Consider the following 19147-nt stretch of genomic DNA (forward strand, 5'->3'; position numbering starts at 1 on the left):
CAGGTGTTCCTTGATTGATGATGTTTTGATATATATAATTTTTGTGCAGTACCACAAATGTCTATATGGAAAGGAGCACTTCAAAAATAAATTAATGTTGGTTTCATGCAGGCTTGATTTTTCCCCCCCTACTTCTTGGGTTTAATCATTTATGAAACCTTCCTAAAATTAAGCATGCGCATGCATGCACACACAATTTCAAAAAATTCATTTTTGGAGATTATTTTGTTTTTTCTTTAATTGGTTTATTTTTTAACCAAACTCAGTAGCATTCCCAGACATTTCATTGGATGCTGCTCAAAATTCTCTTCTCTTTCTTATCTACCTGCTCTTCTAATTATTTTTCTTTATTTTAGTCTGTGACAGGGTGTACCAGGCATTCACTGACCCCTGCTGGAGGCCCCACTCTCTTTTCGCAACCTTCCCTAAGAAAGTGTCCTGCTGGAAGAGAAAAGCAGCGGGTTAAGATATCAAGGGGATGCATAGACGCTCTCCCTAGGAGGCAGCAGACCATTGTGGAACCAAGACACAGGGAGGCGCTAGAGAGGAAGAGTCTGTGCTGTGATGTGCGATGCTGTGCCGTGACACAACTGGGCGCTCTGGTGGTGAGTGCACGCTATAACACAATCTGTAAATGGGAATCCTCTGGGATCCCATTCTTCAGCATCACTCTCAAAAGACCTCAGGAGAGGTGGGTGCAGCTTCTTCTACCTTCTGAAGAGGGTCACTCAAGCAATGAGAGACTATCGTTCCTGGCTGTGGCTGAGTATCTCTTGCCTTGCATCTTGTGTAAGTCAGTTCCACCTGGGCAAACTTGATGCAAAATGCTACCTGGTTAGCATTTCCTCTCACTTGTACCAATGAGCAGCATTTTACATCCACTTTTCACAGGTATAACCACGCCTACAAGGCACAATGCAGCAGAGAATCAGGCCCACTGCTTCAATAGTACCCCTAGCTGACAGCTTGCTGGGCTGTCCTTACAATTTGTGGCACCCCATGCAAGAATCCTAACCTGTTTAAGAGGGAGGGGTGAATCTGGGCTGAGTATATCTTCTCCTTTGTTCTCATTACTTGTCATTTCTACACTGATAGCACATTTTACTCCTGAAGACAGTGGTAAAACTCTGACTTTAATGAAAACAGGAGCAGACTCTTTGGGAATTAGGAAAATGCTCAACACCTGAGCACAGATCACCCTGATTTGTCTTTTTGTGATAGCAATTACTTGTAGATTTCATGCTTTTCTTAGAAATAATCAGAGACTTTAAAAAAAAAAATCTGCCCTGTAGTTACTAACTTTGGAATCAGTCTTTTATCCGCTAAAGAAAATGGCAGCACTCCCACTGACACTATGGGAGCAGGATTCAATCCTTTAATTTAATCTGAGATGGCAAAATGTTTAATCTAGGACTCTGAAAATACTGGCAGAGGGAAAAGAAGTCCCAGTGTAAAGATAGTGCCTCTCAGAATGGTGGCAAGGGCAGTCACTCCAAGAGAAAAAAATGGTTACTTTTAAAAGGAGCATTATTCATGAAAATATATGTATATGTGACTCCCCAGCCCAATTTGTTTTTTTCCCCTAGTAACAAAAAGCCCACCACCAACACACACAAAAAATCAATGCCAGTAATCCAGTCCCATGTAAGCAGCCCTACAATAACAAGCCAGTGCACCAGGAGACAAAATAACTTCACAAAGGAAACACATTTCACTGTCAAGACAAAAAGGAAAAAAATTGTTGAAGTTCTAACAAGCATTTTGCATAACATCCTCTAGATACTGTTAGCCATTTCCGGTCCTCTGCCTTGTTATGGCTGTGGTAAGCATCTGTGTACAGATGACAGTTTTGACATACATAGCATGTGTTGAAATATAGGCATATGCAGGATAGCTTTAAGAGATGTTTATCCCAAATGTAACTCCATCAACTTCAGTGGAATTACACTAAAGATTAATTTGGCCCAGAATGTCAGCCTTGACTCTGAATTTCTTTCTTTGGTTTGTACCAAAAATGTGATGTGTCACTTCGTTTTCAGTTTGTGTGTGTGAGTGACTCTGCTCCTATTAAAGTTAATGGAACTTTGCCACTGATTTAATCCTATGTTAGACCATGCTGACTTTATCATTACAATCCCCTTATGTAATAAAAGAGAAAACTGTGAAACAGATCAGTTAGATAGTTGCAAAACAAAAGAAAATTTAAACTATCAGTGGGGGGAAACTGCCTCTGTTAAATTTAGCTTCACAACAGGTAAGCTAAATTCTGAGATAGGATGAGCAACTCTCAACAAAGTCAAGACAAGATTTGGCTTCGCCTTAAACCTCCCCCAAACTACATTTTTAGTACTGTATACATTCTTAAGCAACAGATACTTTACTCCCCTACTTTTTAAATTAACATTGGGTCAAGTTCAGATACAGTGTTAACAGGGTTGGTGAAGGGTCTACTTACACCAGAACTGAATTTGACCAGAGTACAAGAAGACATGTCCTTCCATGTACTGCATAGTTCAGTTAAAGATTTAGGCCCCGATTCTGCAAAGACTCATGTGCTTAACATGTACACAGTCCCGCTATGCAGACTCATGGCATAAAATATGATCTGATTTAAAACACACACACACACACACACACAAAGAAACAATTTTGTGCAATGTCTTATGTGTGAAATGTATCACAAGCAGGTCTAAGTGTCATAAGATTAAATAACAAAATCACAAGCTTCAAATCATATACATTTTAGAGGGAAAATTAAGTAGCAGCAAAATATTTATTTTCACTAAACCTAAAGTTGTTGGTTCAATAACATTGTTAATTTGCAATACAGCAGCTTGTTGACAATAATAATTGCATCACACTTCTATTGCATTTTTCAGCCTAAAGGATTGCATACAGGTTGTGAAACTAAAACCACTGCTGGGGTAGAAAGTAGCAACGGTAGTAGTATCAGTAGGGGAAGGGACATTCTGGAACAGGAAAGCGAGACACACCCCTTCCCCGTATAAGTCTCTTTGATGATTACTCAGAGACTGGAAGTAAAATTTTCACTCAGGAGCCAAAGTCTGTGAAGTGCCTAAATCCCCTTTGAAAATGGGACTTAGGCTCCTAAGCCCAAATCCTCAAACATGCTTAACTCCCACTGAAATCAATGGGAGCTAGAAACCTAAACACCAAGAGGATCTGGGCATAGTTCACATAGATTCTTTTGAAAGCTTTACCCAGCTTTAAGGGCTCAAGTGAAAGACAGCACATGGTCCTCAATTTATCTACTCTAGAAAGGTAAAAAGGTGAGCTGACCCTGACTGCATTCGAATCTAAACTGGCCCAGCTGAGATTTGAATCCAAGTTGATTTTGAAAGGGTTCCCAGTCAATGACCACTGCAAACCGATGTGAACTTCAGTGGAAATCCCAGAGCCAGGAAGAGGGGATTGGGAGCTGTCTCAACACCCCCACTCTGTTATGAAACCCTTCCAGGAAAAGGAGCAGGACGGAAAGAGGGAGTAGGTGGAGGGATTGCAGCAGAGGGGGCAAAAGCAAGGGTAGGGGTAACCGGAGTGGGTACACAGGAAGGGGAACAGCAGCGAGGAAGTAGCAGCAGAGAAGAACGGGGAGGGGTGGAAGCATCAGAAAGGAAGAGAGGAGGAGGAGGAGCCACCAGCGAAAGGTTGCCTGCCTGGTCTAGACCCAAGGCCTTAGAACGCGGCCCCTGAGGGGAGGGAGGAGAAGGCGTGGCGAACCCGTGCGCGTGTTCGAAAACTCTAACGTCACAATAGCGGCCTGCAGCTGCGGCTCCTGCCCGGTCCCAGCCGATCGGGGCTGGTTTGAGCTGGTGCGTTGTCATAGCGACGCAGTCCGGCCTATAAATAAGAGCTCTGCTGGCGCTACGGCTTTTGTCAGTCGGTGCTCTCAAGCCGGTCGGCGGCAGCGGCGGCTCCTCCAGCCCGGCTCCTCCTCGGGCTGCGCGTCCACTCCGGCAGCCCGCGAGCTCAGCGGGGCCCGTCTCTGAGGAGGAGGCACGGGACTCGGGGACCGACCGGCTGCCGGGCGACGCGCTGAACCATGACGGGCGCTGCCTGAGGTGAGGGGCGGGGGCGGCGGGCGCTCTGCCGGGGGAGGCTGGCTGGCAGGCAGGCAGCCGGCCGGCCGCTGGAGCCACGTGTCTCGCCAGCCGCGTCGGAGAGGCGGGCTGCGGGCCGCGCTGCGCAGCGTCGCTAACCCAGCTGGAGAGGGGGCAGGGCGGCGGAGCCCCCGGGGCGGACGGGGCTGCGCGGTCCCTGGCGAGAGCCGGTTTGGCGCGGGCAGCCGGCCCCGCGGCGGTTGCTGTAATGGCCCGGCGGCCGCGGCCCCTTGCTCCACCGCGGGCCTGGGCCCGGCACCCGGCTGAGGCGGCCACGGCCTGGCCACCGAGGCGGGCTCGCGCGGCTGAAATGGCACAGAGCCGCCCCGGTGCTTGCAGTAGATCCCTACAAAACGGTGGGCACGTAGCCTGGCCTGAACCGCTCGCGTGGAAGGGGACGCTAAGGTTTCCCGCTACGTTCATTTTGGCTCCTTAAGTTGGCCCACAAGTGAATCCCTGAAATCATCTGCGTTTTGAGAAACCCGCAAAGCTGTCACTGAGGGGTGCTTGCCCGGGGGATTTCCGTGAAGCTGCTAGTCGTAGGACTGTGGCTTTTGTACTTTGGAGCCAACGTATTAAACCTTCACTTGAACCTCTGGGTTTATAGACTTGGATGTGAACGATAAAACTCTCGTCAGTTGTCCTTGAGGGATGCAGGACGTGTGGTCATTTAGAAGACTTAATCTGTAAGAAGCTGCTTGCAGAGTGATGGTCCAGCCTTCCCCGTGTGTTAACTCGGGCATGAGCTAAAACGGCCAGTCGGACAGTTTTGCGGTAACATGAAGAAAGTAGAGCTGTTGTTTCAATTTCATAGTAACTCTTAAAAGAACATTAAGGTTGCAAAGCCAAGAGGCAAAAGTTAAGAAATGCCAGAGTTAAGGTTGCCTAGGCAGTCTAAATTCAGCCCCCTTGTATATTAGGATACAGTTTTAATTATATGATACACTATTTTCTCCATAGTATCCTTGCTTCTTTCAGTGCATATGGCAAACAGGGCACTAAATGTGACTACTTGGCATTTTATAGAAATTAAAGGGAGCTGAGGTTTGAACATAAATGTCAATTGCACATGAGTAAAAATCAGGTTCCATTTGTCTCAAATTGGGCACCCAGAAAATGAGTACATAATTGAACACCTGTAAAAAGTTTAGTTTAAGTGACTTACATAGGAACTCTGTGGCAGAGACAGGGAGAAAATGTACCAATTCTCCAGGGTTGCATTCAGCTGCCTTATTTTCTTTTTCCTCCTCTTCCAGTAGTCCCCTGCCTCATTTGTTAAACACCTTCCAAACTTCCCCTCAGATGAGGCAGCAGTCTTACAGACAGTAGCCTTGTTGACTATCTAACCCCAATTTATTTCCTGTCCATTGAATGGAGGAAGGTTCTGGGGGAGGTGGGAGGCTAATGGTAATTAAAGACCCCCTAATGCATACAACACTAGGGCATTTCCTGAGTACTAAATTTTGCAGCCATAACCCTTTTAACATGTGGTGGCTTATGTATTTTCCCAAGCTTAAAAAAAAAAAACCCTCAACTTTGTCATGTGGAATCATATCAAGCTCCACCCAGGTCACTAGCAGGGTTGGGTTCTTTAGATTCACAGCACAGACTTCTACCACTTAAGTTAATAAAGTAATTGGTTGCCATCCTCCATTTGGACCAGCCTGTAGAGGTGCATGAAATACATATACTTTACTAGTGGGTTTTACAGCTGTTTGTTAGACAGCTGACAAAAACGGAGACTTAGGAATTCTAAGTTCAGTTCCAGATTCTGGAAGGGAGTGTTCTCTAGTGGTTTCAGAGCTTGTCCCTTAGCGTTTGAGTGAGGCTACTTTTCTCTTCACATTGCCTGGATGCTTGAGGGGGAAACATTGGCAGAACAGGAGAAACCATCTTCTGTGCTCATTTGTTGTCACACCAACCTGGCAGCCATGTGGAGCAATTGCAGGGAAAGGCCTATTCAGTCCCTGGTCTGGAACATATTCTAGACAAACAATTGTCAGAGACTTTACCTGCCAACCTCTGAGTATGTGCAGATGGCAATTTTCAGAGACCTAACTTGGCCAAATGTTTGTTGCATATGTAGCTACCTGTAGAGTGACTTGAAAGAGATGAAATGTTAAATGATAGTAAATGGGCATGTTAAAATACTTGTGATGTTTTTTATATAACAACTTGCTCTGCTTAGTGTATAGTCTTCAATGTATTTCTGTTTCTAAAGAAGGCTTTTTAAATTGTCATTTTTCTAAACTTCCATAACTGATTTAATCTTTCTCTTCTCTTTTTTCTTTGAACAGTTTCAATACAACATCATACAACTGCTGCACAGAGAACAGAAAACTTGCCTTAATCTGTCAAGACTTTGCTTTTCTGAAGCACATCTTTGGGTGCACAGTTGAAAGAATTTGAACAAAGCTGATATTTCTTAGTTGTCCATGTAAGTTTGTGGATCTTGACTATCATTTAGTGTTCTGTGAGTCTCTTTGCTAATTTGAATGAACTAACATACTTTCTGTATCCACAGTTTGTTGCATTTACACTCTTAGAAACGATGCTCAGCTTCAGCAATGAGGAGTTTGACTTCACCTTCCTTGATGAAGGCTTTACTGCCAAGGATATTCTAGACCAAAAAATAAATGAAGTTTCTTCCTCTGTAAGTATGCTAGCAAAACATGAGTGCATTTTCTGAAAATATATATTTCTAAGTTTGAGTACAGTTAATATATAAAATTGTTACACTTTCTGCTAAAAAAAAAAAAAAACTATACTGTAACTTTGCAGAACATTGAATTGGGGGCATTCCTGAAGATGACCTGATATTTTTCTTTTAGGATGATAAAGATGCTTTCTATGTTGCTGACCTTGGGGATGTCCTAAAGAAGCATTTCCGATGGTACAAGGCACTCCCTCGAGTAACACCCTTTTATGCTGTCAAATGTAATGACAGTAAAGCTATAGTGAAGACACTTGCTGCTCTTGGTGCAGGGTTTGATTGTGCTAGTAAGGTAAGAGCTTCAGTTGTGTTATTTTTTTGTTTTTTTATGGTAACTTCATATATGGATGTTACAGCTTTGTATAGAACTAGGAGTGTTTCTTGAATGTCAATGTTATATCTTCACACTCTGCTAGCTAGAAACAAGGGTATCTTTCAACAAATGGATGACCTCATCCAGAAAGTAATTTATTTCTTCTTTTTCCAGACTGAAATCCAGTTGGTACAGAACATTGGTGTACCTCCAGAACGAATAATATATGCAAATCCTTGTAAACAAATCTCTCAGATTAAACATGCTGCAAACAGTGGTGTGCAGATGATGACTTTTGATAGTGAAGTAGAGCTAATGAAAGTTGCAAGAGCTCATCCAAAGGCAAAGTAAGGAGTTTTTGGTTTTGGGCCTCTTAATGGGCTTAACATGTTTAAATTCACCTATCCTGTATTAGCGGTGTCTACTTGGGTAACACACATTCAGCTTTATTTCTAAGCTTTTAACACTCTCACAATTGGAAGAGAACACAAATATTAACGTATTTGTCAAACCCACTAGTTTTATAGTGTATTGGCGTATAAAGAAGGACAATATAAACTTGCTTGCATGTTAAATTTGGTCCACCTTTGTCAACGTTTTACAGCAAAGTTAGCTTATTTTAAATTTGACTTACTAGAAGTCTCTCTCAGCAGTTCTCAAACTGGGTCGGGACCCTGTTTTAATGGAGTTTCCAGGGCTGGCGTTAGACTTGCTAGGGCCCGAGCCCCAAAGCCTGAGGGTTTTAGCCCTGTGCAGTGGAGCTCAGGTTAGAGGCCCCCTGCTTGGGGCTGAAGCCATGGGGCTTTAGCTTTGTCACCCTTTCTACCCCTTCCCAGCCTGGGGCATGAGGCTTGGGCTTTGGCTTTGTTCCCCTGCCTGGGGCAGAAGGGCTTGGGCAGGCTCAGGCTTCAGCCCCCCTCCTGGGGTCATGTAGTAGTTATTTTGTTAGGGGTTCATGCTGCAATAAAATTTGAGAACCCCTTCTAGAAATTACAAACCCCATTCTCCTGACCTGAAACCTATTTCAACCAGATTGTCTGTCTGTCTGTCTGTCTGTCTGTCTGTCTGTCTGTCTGTCTGTCTGTCTGTCTGCTCTATAAAATCTAGTGGATTGGCACTAAATTGGACACTGTTTCTAGGCTAGTCTTGCGCATTGCAACTGATGACTCCAAAGCAGTTTGTCGCCTGAGTGTTAAATTTGGAGCTACCCTGAAAACTAGCAGACTTCTTTTGGAGCGGGCAAAAGAACTTGACCTTGACGTTATTGGAGTCAGGTTAGTAATAACTATGATCTGTATATACAAACTCTCAAAACACCCATCTAGAAATATGCATTGTAATATCTTTATAAATATGTAAATAACTTCCCCACTCACAAGAACTGACACCATAATCTGCTATTACATATTACTTTTGTCTAAATAGTTGCTTAAAACTTAAATCTTCCAAAAGACAATTGAGATTTGCATCTGTTTTCCAGTTTCCATGTTGGAAGTGGCTGTACTGACCCAGAGACCTTTGTTCAAGCTATTTCTGATGCCCGTTGTGTCTTTGATATGGGAGTAAGTATGAATTTGCTTACCTAAGAGTATTGCTTCTGGACCACTATTGTCACAGTACTGACCATACAACTGACTTTTCAGAATGAAATGCCACTCGAACAAAGTAATGTACAACTTTGGAACCAGAAACTTAAAATAAGAGGCTTTATACCCTTTCCTGTACAGTTAGTATTCAGCTTCATATGGTCAGTTACTTTTTGAATCTTGGTAATCCTTTGATAGTTGACACAATATTTAAGTGTTGTGGAAAAAAGACATCTGACCAATTTAAAAAAACTTGCTGGTTCTCCTGTACTAGTGCTTTGTAAACTGACTAGTCTGTTTTCTTTGTCAGAAGTATCCATAAAATGAAAGTCGTAAAAATAAAATTGGTCTTCCAACGGAGTTGGTTTTGACCTATGTTAGACTATTCAAGAATCCCTTCTTTGCTTGACTGTCCCATTTTAACATGGTCACATTGCAGACAGAACTTGGTTTCAGTATGCATCTGCTTGATATTGGTGGTGGTTTCCCTGGCTCTGAAGAGGTCAAGCTTAAATTTGAAGAGGTATGTTGGATTTCTAATTAATACTTGGTTTATCAGGTTGTAAAGGTATTTTGATATAGTAAACTTGGGCAAACCTTTATTTACCTGGTATCTTGCTTCCCTTTTGATTAGTATTAAGACTAGTGGAGTCTGTTCTTGATTTGGAACTGAAGTCGTCATAATTTTCTTCTGTTAACTGCAGAATCAAGTAGAGCACCTTTAGCCTTTTTAAATACTTATATGGCTTTCATTAACAGACCTAGTAAATGGTTTCAGAATAGCAGCTGTCTTAATCTGTATCCACAAAAAGAACAGGAGTACTTGTGGCACCTTAGAGACTAACAAATTTATTAGAGCATAAGCTTTCATGGGCTACAGCCCACTTCATCAGATCCATAGAGTGGAACATACAGTAAGAAGGGGTGGTGGGGGGTGTGTGTCTGTACACATACATACAGAGAAGGTAGAAAGTTGCCATACAAACCATAAGAGGCTAATTAACATGAGCTATTATCAGCAGGAGGAAAAAACTCTTGTAGTGATGATCAGGATGGCCCATTCAGACAGCTCACAAGAAGGTGTGAGGATACTTAACACGGGGAAATAGAGTCAATATGTGTAATGACCCAGTCTCCATTCAAACCCAAGTTAATGGTATCTAGTTTGCATATTAATTCAAACTTGGCAGTTTCTCATTGGAGTCAGCTTTTGAAGCTTTTCTATTGCAGAATTGCCACCCTTAAGTCTTTCACTGAGTGGCAGAAGTATTCTACCAGTTTTTGAATGTTATGATTCCTGTTGTCAGATTTGTGTCCGTTTATTCTTTTGCGTAGAGACTGTCTGGTTTGGCCAATATACATAAGGGGCATTGATGGCATATATCACATTGGTGGATGTGCAGGTGAACGAGCCCCTGATGTTGTGGCTAATGTGATTAAATCCTATGATGATGTCACTTGAATAAACATGTGGACAGAGTTGGCAGCATCAGGCTTTGTTGCAAGGATACGTTCCTGGGTTACTGTTGTGTGGTTACTGGGGAGTATTTGCTTCAGGTTGGGGCGCTATCTGTAAGCAAGGACTGGCCTGTCTCCCAAGATCTGTGAGTGAGCATTTTTCAGGATAGGTTGTAGCAGGTATAAATACACAGCATGTGAAAGGATGGGAGTTGCCTTGCCAAGTGGCAGGTCAGTCTGACTAGACAACGTGTACTGAGCGTAGCACTTTGCACTGTTTCATAGCCTTATCCTTTTGGCTCTTGCAATAGCCAGTCTAATAACTTTAGTTTGGTACTTTGTACAGTCACTAACCTTGTGTGTCTCTTGATTAGATCACAAATGTAATCAATCCAGCATTGGACAAATGTTTTCCTTGTGATTCTGGAATAAGAATTATTGCGGAGCCTGGCAGATACTATGTTGCATCAGCTTTCACACTTGCTGTTAACATAATTGCAAAAAAAGTTGTATTAAAGGAGCAGTCAGGGTCTGATGGTATGTAAACCTAGATCTCCTCCTAATCTCATTTGCAACCAGATACAAAACTTGCTTTCAAAGGCTTTTATTTGCATATTTTCATCTCTTTTTAGATGAAGATGATATTAATGGCAAAACTCTTATGTACTATGTAAATGATGGAGTGTATGGATCATTCAATTGCATCCTATATGATCATGCACATGTTAAGCCAGTCTTGCAAAAGGTACAGTATGCCCACCCCTGACCTGGAGGTAAACTTCTTTGGGGGGGAGGGGGCAGCTGAGGGCCACATTAGGATTCCAAAACTGTGTGGAGGGCCAGGTAGGGAAGGCTGTGCCTCCCCAAACAGCCTAACTGCCCCCCTCAGAACCTCCAGCCACCCACCTCCTGCTCCTTGTTCCCTGACCGCTCCGCCTACCCCCCTCCACCCCCACATCCACTTACTATGCTGCTCAGAGCACCAGGACTGGCAGCCACGCCACCTGACCAGAACCAGCCACACTGCCATGTGGTCTAGAGCACCAGGGCAGGCCAGTGGCTCTTGCAGCCATGCTGCCCAGCAGGAGCATGCTGCCCAGAGTGCTGGCAGCAAGGCAAGCTGAGGCTGCAGGGGAGGGGCCAGGGGCTAGCCTTCCCAGCCAGGAGCTCAATGGCTGGGCAGGATGGTCCCATGGCCCAGAGTTTGCCCACCTCTGTTCCAGGTAGTAAACCAACATATAGACTGCTCATTCCACTGTGCAAATAAACTCAAGCATAATGCCTTCATATTTCACCCACCCCATATTTGCGTTCATAATATGCCTTCATATTTCATCTTCACCATCCTACCACCACTCCTGACACATTGCCAACCCAGGCATTTGAGCTCTGGGCCATTCAGTGGAGCAGATTCCAAAGCTGAAGATTCCAAAGATCACTCATGTAGGAGGCCCTGCTAGCAGCTATTTTTCTTCTCCACTTTAGAGCTGGAGTTCTATGCCTTTTAATAATCTCCTTCATGGCAACTATTTGTTTGGGAAGACTCATACTTTCAAGGAGGACTAAAGCAGAGGGATAGTCAAAAGTAATTTGTAACTTACCTCTCTCTTCAGAGACCTAAACCAGATGAGGGCTGTTATTCCTGTAGCATATGGGGACCAACATGTGATGGCCTGGATCGTATTGTAGAGCGCTTTGATATGCCAGAGCTGCAAGTTGGTGATTGGATGCTATTTGAAAATATGGGTGCCTATACAGTGGCAGCTGCTTCCACTTTCAATGGATTCCAGAGGCCAGCAATAAATTATGTGATGTCAAGGCCAGCATGGTTAGTAACTTGTCACACTTTTGCTTTAGGTGGGAGAATCTTACTAGGTCTGCCAAGAGCTCTTGATAGTTATTCACTTTAAACAAAACTCCTTGTTGACTAATCCACAGGTCCATTTATTATGAATTGATAGGCGTTACTTTAGAAGACAAATTCTACCTGTAGCTAGCAGGATTTAAAGGGATGCTCTGTCTAATCGTAGCTTAAGACTACATCACTGAGACTCTTCTCTTCTCCTCCCCCTCCCCCCAGGGCCCAAGGAAAGAAATATCCACTCCTGTTGGTTTTCAATGGGATTTGGACACATTGCCTCCTTAAATGCCTCTGAAAATTCCAGCGTAACATAACAAAGATTACTTGGTGAAACTTGCTATATTCTCTTTCTAGATACAGTACTAACAAATGCAGTTTCCCCTGTCTAGTAGGTCATCCCTTTTTGCATGGATCTTTCACATAGCAGCTGAGGTGTCACTTTTTCTGCCAATTTGTGGTTTTACAAAGACTCCATGTGATATTTTTAAATGGGTGGGGGAATAGTAGGCTTAAAATTATGTCAGTCACTTAGGTTGCTTTACAGATACTATATGGATTACTGTTGAGGCCTTCTGACTGGCAAATGGAAAATTCTCTTCATGAGATCTTGTAATGACTATTTCTACACTGGGGTGCTTTACGGGTATGCTGTATCAGGAAAGTTCTGTAGTGTGGATGTAGCTATCCTGGCAGTTACTTTTAAAAAAAAAAAAAAAACAGTACTGTAAAACCACCTCAGGAGTGAAACTAGCTATACAGTAAAAGTACAATTTTGCCAGCATAGCTAGGTCACTTGGGTGTTTCCCTTCACTGCCCCACATTCTTGAAGGTGTCAGTACATTAGTTTACACTTCATATTTGGAAGCTTTGTATTTTGAAAGCAGAAAGGCTGGACACCTAAAATGAAATCATAAATTTAAAATGTGTTAAAGGGGCCAAATGCATACCAGCAAGCTAGATGTTGGGACACCGCTAATTTAAGTTAAACCAGGTCTACACAACAGACTTCTGGCAACATACTTGTGTAAAGTGAGGGGCATGAAGAGGTACAATCCTTAAGTGAAATGCTCTATTTGTTCTAATGAAGCTTAGTGTTCCTCTGGCCTGTTCTGCACTTAAATTCTCCTGGTGTAGCTGTGTCAGGTAGGACTGGAAAAATCACACGCCACTCAACATAACTGCATCTACATTAGGACTTTTGCTATCAGCAAAATTGGGTGGGATGTAACTAGGGTTATGGAGTAGAGACTGAGTAATGGCATGTGCCCAAATAAGTCATTCCAGTCACTGATTCTGAATGCAATTCTGATTTAAAGCTGTACACATTCTACTTCTGAGCAAACCTCCTCCTGTTATCAGTAGATCTGGAGATGGGAGGTCAAATTATGATTTGACTCCAAGATCTACTTGATATTGCAGTTGCTTAAATCAGGGTAAAACATATGGATTGTTTCCTGACTTACTTTTTCCTCTTACTTAGGCAACTAATGCAACAGATTAATGAGCAAGGTTTCCTAGCTGAAGTGGAGGAGCAGGATGTCAGTACTTTGCCACTGTCTTGTGCCTGGGAAAGTGGAATTGAACATCATCCAGCAACTTGTGCTTCAACTAGTATTAATGTATAGATATTGTTTAATTGCAAGTTTGTTTATTGAATATCTAGGGCATTTTGGGGACCATTAACTTAACTTAATTCTTGCTAGAATTTTTAAATGTTTCTTTGGGTTTTTTTTGTTAAAGTCTAGGGTCAGCATAAATGCAACAAAATGAATGACTAGGAGATGGGGGTCACATTATCTGTGTTCCTATGGAAACTATGAATATTTTATATGGATTTTTACTCACTTTCAAGTATGCTACTAAAGATTAACCCTTGACTGTCAGACAAGCATTTGTAGCTTGTATATTGGCAGAATGGGCTGAGCTTAGTGTTGTGACCTAGCTGTTTTAAAATAAAGTAATATTGAAATAACTGGCTAGTCTCTGATGTACATGAATTAAAAACAGTCATGAATGGATGTTTAAATATTGGTGGTTCTATGCCAAATAGATGTAGGAAAGGATGTGCAGTAGATTTAGCTGGTGTGCTTTCAAGACCGTTTTTCAAGGCTAAAGTTTTTAGCATTGTATAGTGTATAATAAACATGGCTCTTCTAGGCTTTACAGTAATACAGATGAGAGCTGAAATACTTATGCAACAGTCAGCACAGGTGGTTAGTCCACTTCCCTAATGGATTAAATCGGATTTTTAATGTCCCTGACTAGTAAAAGATTTTAATGCAAACTAGAAGAAGCTGCTAAAAAAGATTTTTGTTAAAATTAGTTGGCCAGTAGCATTTTTGGCCACTGTAATATGCTACAGTGAAGTACTCTCAAAGAACTTTGTGAAGGTCAGAATTTACAGTTTGGTAATCGTGGCAAACTGTTTTTTGATGTGGGTGGGGACAAGGGTTGTCAACCCTCCAGGATTGACCTGGAGTATCTGGGAACTCACAATATTATCTTATCATAAAGATACAGGAATTGTACAATCAAAACTGGCAAACCCTAGTGAGGACTGAGCTTTAGAAGTTGAGGCCAGATCCTCAAAAGTACTTAAGCATTTCAGTGCCTCATCCCTCATTGGCCTGCTGCCTAGGGAAATCCTCAGCCCTGGGAATTTTTGCTCTAAGGAAAAAGTAGAACCTGTAAGTCCCTGGTCTAGGTTACTGAGGTCTGGTAAGACACTAAGACTTTATAGCAGCTATATGAAGGATAAACAACTCTTTGCTATCTCAGCATATGTGCCAGTAAAGTTTTTTAGCTCTTTTTAGAGTTTGTTACAGAATCTTAAATACAGTTCTTAATTTTATAACTTTCAGCCAAAGTTGACTGACAAGCCCATCGCAGGAATAGTGCAGCTATGCTGATTGCATAGGCTTATATATTTTTTCTTCCTATCTGGCCTTCAGTTGAAAATCCAATTTCAACTTTTTTCAGAGCAAATGGTCATCCATTAAAACCCATACCAGTTTCCTATGTCACAAATTTAATAAGACTCAAGATTATATGACAAATAGATGCTTAACATTCTCTACTTCATGGTTTGTCTAAAAATTGAGGGTGCTAGAAAAACTGACACTGACTACTGATGTGCAATATCCCATGCTGCTTTGGCGAGGGATGTTTTAGTTTATCAAAATTCATCAGTGTACTTCAACAGTTGTCTTTTGCTTGCCAAAAAAAAAAAAAGACAAGGCACTACAACAGTTAAATACTGAAGTCCATGATAATGAACATTAAATGGCTGACATGGAACAGCTAGTGCTTCTGCACTGTGAAGATTGAGAAGTTTTGGGAAAAATTATAACATAGTGAGGCAATGCATCACTTTAAGTAACCTTGCACTGGGGAAAGTGGAAGAGGATGCTCTGGTGTTGTGCCTCAGAGGGGACATCTATATTTCTGTAACTTAATGGAACATGTTTCAACTGTGTTCTGTAAACAAGTCTTCCCAAATAAAAGCTTAATTAAAATGAGCAGTTCAACTACTGCTCAAACATCACATCAGTTAATTATAACTTGTTTAGGCCTTGTAAACACAGTTGCATAGGTTCAACTTAAGGTGTGATTTTTATTAGAGTGGCTTAGTTAGCATCACAAATTTCTGCACCTGTTTAAGTAATTCTTAAAATTGCTGTAACTTTCTCATAGATGTACCATGAAGTTTGGCATAGAATATTAGGGTTGGAAGAGATCTTAGGATGTCATCTAGTCCAATCCCCTGCTCAAAGCAGGACCAACACCAGCTAAATCATCCCAGCCAGGGCTTTGTCAAGCTGGGCCTTAAAAACCTCTAAGGATGGAGATTCCACCACCTCCCTAGGTAACCCATTCCAGTGCTTCACCACCCTCCTAGTGAAATAGTTTTTACTAATATCTAACCTAGACCTCCCCCACTGCAACTTGAGACCATTGCTTCTTGTTCTGTTATCTGCCACCACTGAGAACAGCCTAGTTCCATCCTCTTTAGAACCCACCTTCAGGTAGATGAAGGCTGGTATCAAATTCTCCCTCACTCTTTTCTGCAGATTAAATAACCCCAGTTCCCTCAGACTCTGTGTAAGTCATGTGCACCAGCCCCCTAATAATTTTCATTGCCCTCTGCTGGACTCTCTCCAGTTTGTCCACATCCCTTCTGTAGTGGGGGGACAAAAACTGGACACAATACTCAAGATGTGGCCTCACCAGTGCAAAATAGAGCAAAATAATCTCTTCCCTTGATCTGCTGGCAATGCTTCTACTAATACAGCCCAATATGCCATTGGCCTTCTTGGCAACAGGGGCACGCTGCTCACTCATATCCAGCTTCTCATCCACTGTAACCCCTAGGTCCTTTTCTGCAGAACTGCTACTTAGCCAGTTGGTCCCCAGCCTGTAGCAGTGCATGGGATTCTTCCAAAGTCCGAGACTCTGCACTTGTCCTTGTTGAACCTCATCAGAATTCTTTTGGCCCAATGCTCCAATTTGTCTAGGTCACTCTGGACCCTATCCCTACCCTCCAGTGTGTCTGCCTCTTCCTCCAGCTTAGTGTCATCTGCAAACTTGCTGAGAGTGGAATTCATCCCATCATCCAGATCATTTATAAAGATGCTGAACAAAACCGGTCCCAGGACCAACACCTGGAGCACTCTGCTTGATACCGGCTGCCAACTAGACATTGAACCGTTGATCCCTACCCATTAAGCCCAACAATCTAGCCAGCTTTCTGTCCACCTTATAGTCCATTCATCTAATCCATACTTCAACTTGGGCAAGAATACTGTGGGGACTGTGTCAAAAGCTTTGCTAAAGTCCAGGTATACCATGTCATCCACTTTTCCCTATATCCACAGAGCTAGTTGTCTCATAGAAGGCAATCAGGTTGGTCAGGCATGACTTGCCCTTGGTGATGCCATGTTGACTGTTCCTGATCACCATCCTCTCCTCTAAGTGCTTCAAAATGGATTCCTTGAGGACCTGCTCCATGACCATGCAAGTCCATCTCTAATGACATTGAAGATGGAATCACAGGACTACAGTGTAGTAGTAAATTGACACACTTCTCCAAACATCTGTTTGTTTCACAGGGGACACCACCTCCCACTCATGAATGGGTAACACTGTTACAGGAAAGTAAAATATATACATCTGTAACCCCTTTGGGGTGTAGAGAGCATGGCCCCTTTAAATCTTTTTTCCTAGGGAGCAGTGAGAGAAAGGAGGAAAACTCTGGGGTGGGGTCTGGAGCTCTGGGGAGAGATGGGCTGCAGCCCGGAGGCCCTGGACAAAGTGAAGCAGCAGAGAACCTGCCTGAAGCCTGGAAAGGACAGGTCGGCCAATCGGGGACACCCCAGGACAGGAGCCAGGAGGAGCAGTGTGCCAGGGAGGAATTGCCTGAGAAGAACAGGCCAGAACTGAACCCAGTATCACTGCTGCCCAGAGCTGCATGGGACTGTAAGTACTGGGGCTTGTGACTCTGCGCTGGGAATAAGGAGGGAGGATGCAAGCTAGTTAAGTGGAGAGGTGGTCGCTTTGTGTGGCTTTGCAGAGAGCGGCAGAAGAGGGTACTGGAGGGGTTTGTTGGGGGAAAGTTCACTGGCACTGAAGACAACCAGGAGCACCCAAGACTCATCACTGGACTGGAACTTTGCTCAGGACTCTTGAACTCTGTGTGCAGACACATAGCTCAGTGTCCGACCTTTCAGACTGTGCTACCACTGGGCCTGTGGGGCCTTGGTATGGATGCAACTCTGTTCTACTGCTCCCCCTGTACTTCCCCTTGTTGTTTTTCTCCTCTCATCCCTCTGTAAATAAATATCTCCCTTTGTTATATCCATTGTACTTTTCCCGGGGGGGGGGGGGGGTGTTCACTCTGGGGGGTTTGGAACAGGTGCCCCTGGAGTGGCCGGAACTTTCCCTTCTCTTGACCAAAGCTGCCTGCAGAGCAGACTCCATCTTGGCTACGAGGGCGCTAAAGTTACATATACATAGCTTTTTATATATGTTAGAACATTGTGTTGTCCTGTCTCTGGGGGGGCGGAGGGGGGAGAGAGTATTTTTGTTTTCACTTAGGTCACATCTGTTCTGTTTCTCTCAGAAGGTAGGGCTAGCACCATAGGACCAGACAACTGCTCACAGATCAGTTTGTCTTCTGTAGTTCTATATAAACTTCAAAACCAGAAAAAAATACATTCAAAATGCAGTGTAGAGTGCTAAAATGCATCATTTTCATACCCAGAATTCTGTACTACAGCAGTCACGATAGATGAGTCAACCCTGCCCTTAAACTGCTCCCCTATATAACTACAGCAGGTACTCCACAGCCCAAGTCCAAGTGTCTCTGCGCTGCAGGTCATGTCTACCCATGGAAATAAAGGTCTTAAAAAGAAGAGAGCCAACAGATTTTAAACAGTAGCATTTATGGGTTCTGCACCTTTTAAAAACTTCTGCGCTGGTTATTATCAACCCAACAAGGAGCCTAGGGTCCGTCATGAACAGATGTTTTTAGAAGAGTTTTAAACGTGGCTACTAGGATTAGCCAACATGTTCTTAAATACAACCCAACCTGTTTTCATACTCTAGAGATGGCCACTGTGACAAGTTTTCTGAACAGCTCTGGGAAAAGGCTGCAGAGCATTGGGTTAGGGTAGCAATCTTCATCTTGGCCATGGCAGCTCCACACCTGGACTCAGCATAAGGATAGTGAAGTATAATCAAGGTTTGCTACATCCAGTGCCATACTCCAAATGGCAGGGACCTGATTCCAGTCTGGCTGAAGCCAGCTCCTCACCTGAGGGTGTCTATTCAGTGTTGAGGTGTGTGGCCAGCCTCCAAAGAGGTTGAGCCACTATTTAGCATAGCAGAGCCATGGATACAGGTAGGGACTGAAGAGTATGCTGTGGGCTGCTGGCTAAAGACAATCTACCTTCACCTGTGAACCTCCTGGGCCCTCCAATCCCCCACCCCTGGCCCACGCTTGTCAGTCCAAACCCAGCTATATTGTTTCTTGCTCCCCAACAGTGACTGTTGCAGGAATTCCGCCTCTGGATGCACACCTAGTTTGAGGTCTTCCTG

The 19147-nt window shown here is 43.3% G+C and overlaps 1 protein-coding gene across 1 annotated transcript; it reads left to right on the forward strand.

Moving 5' to 3' along the window:
• Nucleotides 1-3881: 3881 nt before the first annotated feature.
• Nucleotides 3882-14024, forward strand: ODC1 (ornithine decarboxylase 1). The gene is made up of 12 exons (XM_084624709.1): nucleotides 3882-4082; nucleotides 6419-6558; nucleotides 6646-6774; nucleotides 6953-7126; nucleotides 7322-7494; nucleotides 8287-8421; nucleotides 8628-8709; nucleotides 9173-9256; nucleotides 10566-10728; nucleotides 10824-10936; nucleotides 11805-12019; nucleotides 13533-14024. Exons 3-12 carry the CDS (start codon nucleotides 6673-6675, stop codon nucleotides 13675-13677), a joined length of 1386 nt encoding a protein of 461 aa, XP_084480835.1. The 5' UTR covers nucleotides 3882-4082; nucleotides 6419-6558; nucleotides 6646-6672; the 3' UTR covers nucleotides 13678-14024.
• Nucleotides 14025-19147: the final 5123 nt, after the last annotated feature.

The sequence above is a fragment of the Lepidochelys olivacea genome (assembly GCF_965140295.1).
Source record: "Lepidochelys olivacea isolate rLepOli2 genome assembly, chromosome: 3".
Taxonomy (NCBI): domain Eukaryota; kingdom Metazoa; phylum Chordata; order Testudines; family Cheloniidae; genus Lepidochelys; species Lepidochelys olivacea.

Coding starts and splice junctions, on each gene's coding strand:
- ODC1 (XM_084624709.1), top strand. CDS start 6,673: ATGCTCAGCTTCAGCAATGAGGAGTTTGACTTCACCTTCCTTGATGAA. Junction 6,775..6,952: donor TAAATGAAGTTTCTTCCTCT/GTAAGTATGCTA, acceptor TTTTTCTTTTAG/GATGATAAAGATGCTTTCTA. Junction 8,422..8,627: donor CTTGACGTTATTGGAGTCAG/GTTAGTAATAAC, acceptor TCTGTTTTCCAG/TTTCCATGTTGGAAGTGGCT.